The 12741-nt window shown below is 43.1% G+C and overlaps 1 protein-coding gene across 1 annotated transcript in view; it reads left to right on the forward strand.

Annotated features, from left to right (window-relative positions):
- The window catches only part of LOC124795817 (peroxidase-like), a 285537-nt gene that overhangs the window by 122393 nt on the left and 150403 nt on the right, over window positions 1-12741 (forward strand). The window contains exon 2 of the mRNA XM_047259901.1: window positions 4742-4894. Within this exon, the coding sequence (XP_047115857.1) occupies window positions 4742-4894 (153 nt within the window). The remainder of the gene's footprint in view (window positions 1-4741; window positions 4895-12741) is intronic.

The following is a 12741-nucleotide window of genomic DNA, read 5'->3' on the forward strand; positions in this document are numbered from 1 at the left end:
TAAATCATCGTTTTAATATCACTATAATACACTCATTAATGTCTTGTGATTCAGTTTTATGTGGTAATTCATCACTTTCATATTATCCCGAACTGAAAATAATATTCGCTAATGAAATTCCTTGTAAATATTTCACAGCAGTTCGAAAGAAACAGTTCCGTCTGCAGTTACAAGATAGAAGAAAACACTGATCACTCATAATTAAGGCTTTCATTGATCAGTGTCTGAGAAAAACATTTAATACGGAGACACAAGGATCTTAAATCATTTCCCCTATGACTGTAAAAAATCTGACAGATAGCAATACAAATTTTAATTCTAAACTCAAATAACTTCTTGTGGACAAATCAGTTTATTCAATAGATGAATATATAATTCTTGTAGTATTTGTAGCAGAGTAAACAAAAATGTTCACTTTGTTGTTAAATTTGTGTTCACTTGTAACAAGACCGATGACAAAACCCACCTAATAATATTCATTTCTCTCCTAAAATGTCGGCATATGACTCATATACAAATGGCCTACATACTTATGCGTTCCAGTTTCGATACAAATCATGCAAATAATCTAGGCATCCTGGAATTAAGCAATAACAGACTGTATAAGATTGGAATTTAAATTAGTAAAACGAGCTGGAATTGTGTACTATAGTGACAATGGCCTATTACTATTCATTATTCCAAGATTCGCCTAGGCTGATTTGGGAAAGTCAGAATCAAGATAGCTGAACGAGAGAACAATCTCGAGTTAACACTACAGAAACAAATTTACTGGATCATATTAAGTTTAGGTGACTTTAATAACAACAATCACTGTTAGTTAGACTTAAGGTATACCTTCAACTCTATAAGGAGAATATTCGGTTTGTCACGCACCGTTTTCAGCTCTTTCGGAAGCCTGCTTAAAATTCATATTGAATTCGAACTCACAATTACCTGCGATAGAAACTGGGACTTACACCCCACATAAATACTACTTCTCCATCTGGTCTTAAATTACTGGATGAAGGTGTTCCTTTAAACACGTGAATGTAATAAACAACAAAAGTCATTACTGAGAATAAGTAGTGCAATCTCGTGAAAGATTCGTAAATTTATTGAAGAGCGAGTTTAGACGAAGCTTAAACGCATCACGTTCAGTTTCTGCACGAGATCATTGTGTCTTCTGTGATTCCTTCCCATCTACTCTCGCCACTAGAAATCTGATGTCCTCATTTATCATGCCGCCGCTTTATGACGTCACTACAATTTTGATACCAACATCCATATCTTCCTTTACAGTCCTGTTTTTCGTATTCCAACTTTTGCAGTTTTTCTAACACGGAATTTTTCTGGTTTACGTTGCTTCCAGTGACTAGTTAACTGCTGTACGCTTCAGTACATGTGCCACTAACCTTTATCATCTTCTGATAACCAATTTTCAATCACTACTTTCCTAGCCTTTTCTTTCTGCGTCGTACGTCATCAATCCACTACGTTTTAAACTCATCTCAAACATATCCCTGTTTTAACGTTCTCACATCATCCACGTCTTCCTTCACGTCATGATCGTCAAGGAAGTTTATATCTGCAAGCACGCTTTCAGAAAGTAATTATGAATGGGGGATTGCGATCTGCCAAAACACAATGTTTGTTTCTAGCTCCAAACGCTTTTTACCACTGTCGTAGGCCGGCCGGGGTGGCCGAGCGGTTCTAGGCGCTTCAGTCCGGAACCGCGCCACTGCTACGGTCGCAGGTTCGAATTCTGCCTCTGGCATAAATGTGTGATGTTCTTAAGATAGTTAGGTTTAAGTAGTTCTAAGTTCTAGGAGACTGGCGACCTCCGATGTTAAGCCCCATAGTGCTCAGAGCCATTTGCCTAATGATCTCGATGTCGACGGGACTTTAGTCTTTCTTAACATTCCTCATAACACGTAGCCATTGATACTATCACAGCCTTGTGATTACCGAAGCCCTCCTCTGTGTTAACTGATTCAGAAACTTCAGGTGTGCTTGTTTCTAGGGCGTCTAAGACGACACTCTCCCGAGTTGGTCACCTATCTATTCGATGTAATTTTCGGGTAAGATATTTAGCACGTTTCACACGAAACTTGTCTGACACTAGTTTTGATTATATGACTGTCCTACACTCTTCGATTTTACATTGCCAGTCGCATAATATTTACTTGCAAGTTTTGGTATCGTATATCTAGATTTTGTTTAAAACTAGATTAATACACACACACACACACACACACACACACACACACACACACAGACGCGCGCGAAATTTAAAATTACGAATGAAAATGAATCTATAATGCATAATTGGGACAGCCACCATCAGCCCACGAGAGATGTGGGATCATCACTAATATGGGTCATTCTTTCCAAGTCCGACACAGCCCTGGGTATGTTAACAATTTTGATAAACCAAAAGTCTACTGCGATTGTTTAAAATACTCAGGCATTCCAGACGTATGCTGGAACGTATACAGGAGATTCAGCTGCCCCTACCAATAGTTTCTATGCAACTTCGAAAACTACATGCGAGATTTTCATAGTCTCTCGCTCACGACTCTAAATCTGTTAATCCTACAGAAAAAGTGAACAGAGCCCTTTTGTAGGAAATTTAATGTAGTTAAATGTTTTGCTGCGATACGTTTTCCCTGGAGGCTACAGTTTTCGATTTATTCAAGAAAAATGCGTTTGGAGGTCACGTTTGTACATTTTTCATGATAAATTCGAGAACTATCTCACTATAAAATTTAATTGCATTATATTTCCTATAAAGACCTCCTGTTCATTTTTTCTATAGGTCTGTGTATAGCAAGTAAGAAAATGTGAAAACTGCACTTTTTTTGATGGCATTGCAGGTTCCATAAAACCACAGATGGCGCAGCTGAATCACCATGAATTACGTAGAGCTTATAAATTCAACGTCTTATTAGACTTACATAATTGCACAAGGGGGCACGTCTACAGACAATAAACAAACCGTTGTAGCAGCAGCAGCAGCAGCAGTAGCAGTTTTACAAGGACGTTGGTCATGTCGCTGTACTTCAGTTTAAGGACAGAAAATAATTGTTATAATACAGGCATTTACAACTCCAGTATGACAGGGACGGGACGTGAAGTTGGTCATAGGCTGATAGTAAGATCTAGACTGCCATTTGTCTGAAGTGATTCAGGAAAACCATAGAAAGCTTAAATCAGGATATCAGTATGAGGATTAGAACCTTTGTCCTCTCGAATACAAAGCCACGCAACACAACATCAACCGATTTATCCTTGGGGTACAATAGTGTTTTGTGTATACATACTTGCAAAGAAGTTACTCAAAATATGTAAAAAGATAGTACTATACTGTTCACCTATTTCTGATCATCAATGCTGCACGCACTGCACACATTTTTTGTGCTGCAGCTTCCCATTTGTAAACCTATGATAGCATTACTCCACAATGAGCGTTGTTGACCCCAGAAAAAGGATAAAATGTGTTTTAGGTTTTCCTGAGATTTGATGATTTTGAAATGTTCTCGAACAGATGACGCCTACCAACTGAATACCTTAGAACATTTCAAACTGCTGAAAATTTTTTGAAAGGACAGATGTGTTTTATTATTATAACTGTGTAAGCTTGCATGGCTAGTGCCCGTGCGAATAAATCTCTTTTGGGCATTGAGTGGCAAATTTTGAAACTAAAAAGAACAATTGAAAGCTACAGTTTCTAACCTCTTTGCAGTTTTCCTCTTCAGCGACGGATTAGTCGGCCTGAAGAGAATCCCTACAAAGATGGTTCATAAACTAAATTATCTTTTCATAGTGAAGTCAGAAAGCCTAGTGTTTAGAACCGTTCTCTGCAGAGCAGACTGGCTTTCAGCAGTGTGAACCGTTTGCAGCAGAGATATCGGACAACGAACTATGAAATATCGATATATCAGAATCAGATACGCCACAGTTTTAATCAATGTTTACAAGCCGAGACATCGGTAACATCTATATTTTGTTGCGATGTAATCGGAAAATATATTATTTCATCATCATCATCTATCTCATAAAGGAGAAAACTCAATTCGCCTTTCTTTTTAATATTGGAATATTTACAGCATGAGAAAGGTACCTACACTTTTTCCGTTGAAGTTCTTAAAGAATTTTAACTGTTTTCAGTGTGTTTTGGTTAACCCTCTCTCTCTCGAAAGTAAGGTACGTAGAAAAGTTTCAGATATAATTCTCGAAAGGTGGAAGGTAAAAAACAAAAAAGGTAACTCTAGACATCTAAACATTTATCTAGAATTATCAGTCCATTTACAGATGGACCCCCCTAGAGAGTTAGAAAGTAATCCGGTCACCTTCTGGAGGGAAATATCGCAATTTAGTTTCAGTCTGTATCAGGTAACTAGGAAATAATTATCAGCTGAAGGGGGTTCAGTTCCAGCAGAAAAACTATTTTCAAAAGCTGTTGAAATGGTTTCTGCTCAGAAAATTAGATTATAATGTATCATTTAATATGGTTTCCCTTAATTTTTTTATTAATTCATAAAACTGATTCCTCACAATTTTAAATAACACGTGCAATCTTGAATTATAATCTGAATTCTAAACCTAAATATTCGGCACCGACCTTCCGAAACAACGACATTTTTATTCGATTAACCATCGATATTGATATTTAGTGCTGACACATTCAATTATATCGGACATCGATAACTCCATCGATATTAACGCCCAGTAACAGCGATATTTTTGTGTGTTGTTGCAGGCAGCCACCTTGGACCGCGCTGCTGCTATCGGTGGTGGCAACGTGTATCGCGGCGCATGCGCAGTTCCTGGGGGAGGAGTGCGCCGTGCTGCTGGACGGGCCGGGGCGCACCAGCGCCTTCGACTACGCCCTCAACGCCCTGCGCGGCTCCTTGTGAGTAGAGATGGCTCTGCCACTGGCACCACGCATTCTGCTGTTTCTAGTTTGAAATTTGCCGCTTTTGGCGTTTACTGTCACTCACATTGTTCTTCTTGAAGATTTGATACTACACAACTGGCCATTAAAATTGCTACACCAAGAAGAAATGCAGATGATGAACGGATATTCATTTGACAAATATATTATACTAGAACTGACATGTGATTACATTTTCACGCAATTTCGGTGGATAGATCTTGAGAAATCAGTACCCAGAACAACCACCTCTGGCCGTAATTACGGCCTTGATACGCCTGGGCATTGAGTCAAACAGAGCTTGGATGGCATGTACAGGTACAGCTGCCCATCCAGCTTCAACACGATACCACAGTTCATCAAGAGTAGTGACTGGCGCATTGTGACGAGCCAGTTGCTCGGCCACCATTGACCAGACGTTTTCAATTGGTGAGAGATCTGGAGAATGTGCTGGCCAGGGCAGCAGTGGAACATTTTCTGTATCCAGAAAGGCCCGTACAAGACCTGCAACATGCGGTCATGCATTATCCTGATGAAATGTAGGGTTTCGCAGGGACGAATGAGGGTAGAGCCACGGGCGGTACACATCTGAAATGTAGCGTCCACTGTTCAAAGTGCCGTCAATGCGAACAAGAGGTGAGCGAGACGTGTAACCAATGGCACCCCATACCATCGCGCCGGGCGATACGCCAGTATGGCGATGACGAATGCACGCTTCCAATGTGCGTTCACCGCAATGTCGCCAAACACGGATGCAACCATCATGATGTTGTAAACTGAACCTGGATTCATCCGAAAAAATGACGTTTTGCCATTCGTGCACCCAGGTTCGTCGTTGAGTACACCATCGCAGGCGCTCCTGTCTGTGATGCAGCGTCAAGGTAACCGCAGCCATGGTCTCCGAGCTGATAGTCCATGCTGCTGCAAACGGGCCGTTGGGATCCAGCACGGCGTTCCGTGTTACCCTCCTGAACCCACCGGTTCCATATTGTGCTAACAGTCATTGGATCTCGACCAACACGAGCAGCAATGTCGCGATACGATAAACCGTAATCGCGATAGGCGAAACGTGATGGTACGCATTTCTCCTCCTTACACGAGGCATCACAACAACATTTCACCAGGCAACGCCGATCAACTGCTGTTTGAGTGTGAGAAATCGGTTGGACGCTATCCTCATGTCAGCACGTTGTAGGTGTCGCCACCGGCGCCAGCCTTGTGTGAATTCTCTGAAAAGCTAATCATTTGCATATCACAGCATCGTCTTCCCGTCGGTTAAATTCCGCGTCTGTAGCACGTCATCTTCGTGCTGTATCAATTTTTATGGCCAGTAGTGTATGTCACCTGAGCAAAAAAATTCCATCTGGGACCGGATGACATTGCAACCATTCTAAAGTTGCCCATGCCGACTTCTGGTGATGTACCTGTGAAGTGGTAACGCGATAGGACATCCGTGGGTAAATCAAGACCAGACAGACCTCATGTATTGACACACGGGAACCGTCGAGCATTGCGGAGGGTGGTTGTAAAACGTGGCATGAAGTTAGCGGAAGAAAATCACGTTACAAAGTGCTAAAATAGTCCAGCTAGCGCAATCATGTGCGCAGGTAGTTCAAAAGAGTGCGGTACGACGGTCGGGAAATTCCTCATAAGCCACACTTTTCTGTACTCAATGCGACGCCAATGGGAAGTGAATGACTGGAAAAGAGTGGGTAGGCGTGATAAATCACATTGTACCTTGTGGCAACAACACAGAAGTGTTTGGGTTCAGCGAATGCCTAGGAGACCGTTACCCACTATTGAGGGGGTAGTGTAACAGTATTGTTCTCTCGTGGTTAGGATGTGGCCCCCTCATTGCACTTAAGGAAAATGCGAATGGATAGGAGCATTTTTTTACGGAATGGGGTACTTCGTACAGTAGAGGAACTGTATGGAGACGAGGATTGTTGCAGCATGACATTGCACCCTCTCACAATGTAGTATACTTGAGTTAATAGTTTGTTGAAATAGATTGACCTGCCCAGAGTCTGACCTGAACGCTATGGAACATCTCTGGAATAAGTTAGAATAAATACTTCACTCCGGATTCCAGCGACCAGCATCACATCCTTATGTGGTTTCGGTTCTTCAGGAAGAAGGGGCTGCCATTCCTCCACAAACATGCAGTTATCTCACTGAACGTGTCCCCAGCAGAGTTCAGACCTTGGTAAAAGTGAAGAGTGGACACAACTCATATTAATATCCACTAATATCCGAATACTTTTGATCAGATAGCGTGTTCTTCAGTATATTGACTTAGTTTTAATGGATTCCTTGTTTTCAAGGACTCACAGCAAAGATTTTGTGTTCGCTGAGTCAAAAGATTCCTCTTAATCTAGTAATACCAGGCATACTCATTGTTGTGTTATACGAGGCCAAATCAGAAAGCCTTTTACCTGTTTTTAACGTGCATACAGGTAATGACAAATATACATCCAGTTCTATGTACCTTACACTATTTTTCCACATAGTCCCCTCAACGGTTATCGCATTTGTCCCATCGCAGTACTAAATGTGAGAAGTAGAATTCGAGCTGACTATGGACTGCTGTCTTAGCGTCATCGTTACTTGTCAATCGCTGTCCTGCCAGAAACTTCTTAAACGGTCCGAAATCGTGGAAATCACTAGGCGCAAGCTGTGGACTGTACGGTGGGTGGTCCAGAATCTCCCAGTAAAGTACGCGGAGCATTTCGGCAATTCTGATTGCCACATGTGGTCTCGCATGGTAGTGGAGCGGAATCACGTTGTCTACATGAGAATCCTTCGGCACCTTTGCTTGAGGGCAGCGCTCAGACCTGACAGTGTGGAACAGTCACTGTCGGCATTGTTGGTTGTGTCTTGTGGCATGAAGTCCAGCAGGAACAGTCCACTGCTATACCAGAAGGAATTTAACATCACTTTCCCAACAGATGGCACTGAACTTATTTTTTTTTTTTTTTTCGCATGCGAACCAGGATGTTTCCACGCCATGCTCTGCTGCTTGGATTCCGATGTGAAATGCAATATCCATGTTTTATGGCCAGTAACAAAGCGGTCCTGGAAACCTTCCCCCTCCTTGGAGGAGTACTGTTCTAGATGATCCAGTGAAGACATCATTCGCTTACCTCTCGTGATGTCATCCAACTGCGTGGATACCCCCCGACATGAAACCACCTGGTACCCTAAGGAACAATGAATGATGTCGTAAGCACTCCCACACGATATTCCCGGCTCCCGGGAAATAGCCATAATGTGAACACGCCGATCTGCTTTCACCATTGCATCCATGCGGGAAACGGTTTCGTCAGTCAGAGACGAACGAGGCCTCCCCAACAGCTTATTGTCATGCAAGACTTCACGGCCTGTGTCTAACTGACAATACCACCACCTCACAGTTCTGAAAGCGAGACTGTTTTCTCAACATGTGGGCTGCACTTCCCTGTAGATCTCAATGGGCGTTCGTCTCTTGCTCCATAGAAAATGAATCACACTTCGTTACTCTAACGCCGTGGACGTGTGAAGTACAACTACCAACTACCATCTTTAACAAGTGACGGCAGCGCCGTGCGGGGGAGCTATCGGCAGATGAGGCCGGCACGAACCAAGAAAGGTCCAACGCTGGAAATGGATATGGTGGCTTCACGTTTACAGACGTAATTTGGCTAAACAAAAGTAGAGGCAAAGACTTTTCGATTTGCTCTTGTATTTCGGCCGGGAACAGGAAACGGCCCATTCCGGTACATACGTTTAAAAAGTCACCTCATCTCCCTGATTGATTGAAATCTAATTTTTTTGTATGCATACGATATTAGAGAATATCCTGTACATTACGGGAGGATGAGAGCTTGAAAATCCGAAATTCGTTAAACAGCAACTTACAATGTATGTATCACGGAGATCCCAGTCATCACAGCCCAGTTGAATAAGCTCGATCACATCGAAAATGGCACTCGTCATACAAGACGCGGCGCCAGCAAGTATAGAGGGCAGACGGCGCTGCCAAAGCTGTTGGGGCGGTGTAGGCGGGGACGGCGGTAGCGTCCACTTTCGCGCCTGCGGATGGCGCTTCCAGGTGTGCGTGCCAACAGCCAGGGTCGGCGCCGCGCCTCCCCCGCCAGCGGTCGGTGAAGGCAAGCAGTAAAACGTCAGGCGGCGCTGGCTGGAACTCCGCCAGTTCCGTGCTGCTTTCACCCACTACACCACATTTTGGAACGGGCGCCGGTCACACGTACCTGCCATGCGAGCCTCTATCTGGGACGCCAGACTGTGCTATTTCGATTTGAATCTGAAGACATGGAAGACGACCATACGAGATTTTCAAGGCACATAACCACCTAACAGGATGATTCAGTGCACGATGATTCAACTGCATCTAACATTGTCGGTTTATGCAACCGGCAATGTTATAGCTGCCCTTCATAAACCCCGCGCGATATTTTCGCATTGTCTCTCTCGCTACGCGGAAGTTGTTAATACCGGGTGATCAAAAAGTCAGTATAAATTTGAAAACTGAATGAATTACGGAATAATGTAGATAGAGAGGTACAAATTGACACACGTGCTTGGAATGACATCGGGTGTTATTAGAACCAAAAAAATACAAAAGTTCAAAAAATGTCCGACATGTAGCGCTTCATCTGATCAGAATAGCAATAATTAGCATAACAAAGTAAGACAAAGCAAAGATGATGTTCTTTACAGGAGATGCTCAATATGTCCACAATCATTCCTCAACAATAGCTGTAGTCGAGCAATAATGTTGTGAACAGCACTGTAAAGCATGTTCGGAGTTATGGTGAGGCATTGGCATCGGATGTTGTCTTTTAGCATCCCTAGAGATGTCGGTCGATCCGATTAACTTGCGACTTCAGGTAACCCCAAAGCCAATAATCGCACGGACTGAGGTCTGGGGACCTGGGAGGCCAAGCATGACGAAAGTGGTGGCTGAGCACACGATCATCACCAAACGACGTGTGCAAGAGATCTTTCACGCGTCTAGCAATATGGGGTGGTTCTAATAAAACCCCATGTCATTCCAAGCATGTGTGTCAAATTTTACCTCTCTATATACATTATTCCGTGGTTTATTACGTTTTCAAATTTATACTGACTTTTTGATCACCCGGTACTACAGAAAGAGTAAACAGGGCCTTTTTGTACGAAATTTAATGTACTTAAATTTTTGTACTGGGATACGTTTTCGATAGGGGCCACAGTTTTCGAGTTTCTTCGTGCCTCGAAAGCTTCGGACAAGTCTGCCAAAAAATTTAGATTTTGTGTTTATTACTGTTTGTCGAATTACATTTCCTGTTTTCTCATCCACATCAAACTCTCCCAACAATCCTTCAAAAACTTTTAGCAGCACGTATGTATCACACAAAGCATGGGCATATAGCACAAAGAAATGTTTGTGACGAATAATCAGTCGAATGTGACAACGAATGAGCGTTTGAGGCAAGTTAAAACTGTGCCTGACCGGGACTCTTACCCGAATTTTTGTGTTTTTCACGCAATGCGCTGTCGATTGTGTAACCAGAGGATGGCCAGGACCGACCATGCTTCTCACCAAACCTTCCAAACCCCACTGAAGCTCTTGCAATATTGTAGAACTAGAATGCACAGGAGAGAAGACGTTGGACGACGTTCGATTCCACCACAGTCTCAGGCATATTACTGAAACAACACAGTTCTTTTGCTCTTTAGAAGAATATACACTAAGTCAGATATTTTAGATTATCTCAAATCTTTTTATTACCCTTTGTAACCGCATAATTTACGTACCAAAATTTCTAGAGTTGTCTGTATCTTATGCAGCACACCCAACATAAGCGCAGATGTTCTAGGTAAGCTGTTGGCATCGCACGCTCTCAAACTCGTTTCCAGATGTAGATAACAATTCAGAAAGCAGTACGGACGGTCCACTCGCCACATCCTGCTCCGTGTTCTGCTTAGGGCTTTCAGACCGGTCACTGACATGCCGCACGCAATCAGGGAGCAAATTAATGTGTACTCCAGTGGCCACAGAAGAGAAAGTGTAATCAGGATGACTAAGTGACATATGTGCTAACTCCTAAAACATAAACTGTGTTGCCTAATGGGAGACAGTCTTGAAAGGAAAGAACGATGGAAGAGCGAGATTTTAGTTGTTAATTTCTCGCTGATGTCAGTATCATTTGTCACTTGGTACCGGCTTAGTTGGTTAAGCTGGGAGCCGGCCGTGGAGTAGTGTAAAGGAATCGTCCTTCCCTTCGCTAGAAAATATTTAGGGAAACCACAGAATACATTGGTCCACCTCCATAGCTGAGTGGTCAGCTCGTCTCACTGCCATATGGATTATCTGGGTTCAAATCCCAGAAAGGACAGGGATTTTTCGTTGATAGGAGGACTGGAAAGGGACACAATCAGCTTCGTGGATGCCAGTTGAGGAAGTAGTGGCTCAAGGGGCTAGCTACTCAACGACGACCAAGAGCTATGCGATGAGCCGATGCTCCTCCATACCGCATCCGAATGACGCCAAATGGCACAGGATGGATATTGCGTGGTCACGTGGGGCTGGTCGCAGAGTTACGAATTAGTTATAGAATACACTGGTGGCCATTAAAAGTTAGCAATTAACGAAATTTTACTTATTGTGTTGTGTAGGAGGAATACAAGATTTAATTTTAGGTAATTTAGAAGCAAAATTTAGCACGCAGAGCTGCCATCTGTAGCACCATCGAGAGCTCTTACGCAGATAGGTATCCGCTCAAACCTACAGACAGGTGCGTCATTCCATGCTGTTTCAACTCTATGCAAGATTTCATCAATCTTATTGACTGGAGAGTGCTGCCGTGCTAGTCTTACGGAGTTAGATACTGGAAAACGTGCTGCTCAGGGCAACCGTCGAACACACTCTATACCTAGGTAGGACAGGACAGCATAGACAACGTGTGGTCTTGCATTATCTTGTCGAAAAACAGCGTCACAGAGAGCACGAAGATAGTGCACAGCCACCAGCCTTGTTGTTGTTGTTGTGGTCTTCAGTCCAGAGACTGGTCTGATGCAGCTCTCCATGCTACACTATCATATGCAAGCTTCTTCATCTCCGAGTAACTACTGCAGCCTACATCCTTCTGAATCTGCTTGGTGTACTCATCTCTTGGTCTCCCTCTACGATTTTTCCCGCCCGCGCTTCACTCCAATACTAAATTGATGATCCTTTGATGCGTCAGAACGTGTCCTACCAACCGATCCCTTCTTCTAGCCAAGTTGTGCCAAAAATTCCTCTTCTCCCCAATTCTGTTCAGTACGTCCTCATTAGTTATGTGATCTACCCATCTAATCTTCAGCATTCTTCTGTAGCACCACATTTCGAAAACTTCTATTCTCTTCTTGACTAAACTATTTATCCAGAATGAGATTTTCACTCTGCAGTGAAGTGTGCGCTGATATGAAACTTCCTGGCAGATTAAAACTGTGTGCCGGACCGAGACTCGAACACGGGACCTTCGCCTATCGCGGGCAAGTTGGTAGAGCAATTCGAGCTTGTGCTGCATATATAATGACCCGGTCGTTAATGGGACGTTGAACGCTTTCGTCCTTGTACGTTCCAGCGCTGAAAATAAAAATAAACTGCTGGATGAATAAGCTCTTTCTCGTTCACCAACGGAAATATACACCGCCCATGATTGGTTAAAAATTGGCGTCAAGTAGTCTAGTAGTATTAGTCGAGTGCTGTTTCCACGCCCAAACACAAGCACATGGAAGTTGGCGGAAATGTCAGTTCTTATCTTACAGTACCACCAGGAATTTCACCAAGAAAAATTTTA

Source organism: Schistocerca piceifrons, chromosome 1 (genome assembly GCF_021461385.2).
Source record: "Schistocerca piceifrons isolate TAMUIC-IGC-003096 chromosome 1, iqSchPice1.1, whole genome shotgun sequence".
Taxonomy (NCBI): Eukaryota; Metazoa; Arthropoda; class Insecta; order Orthoptera; family Acrididae; genus Schistocerca; species Schistocerca piceifrons.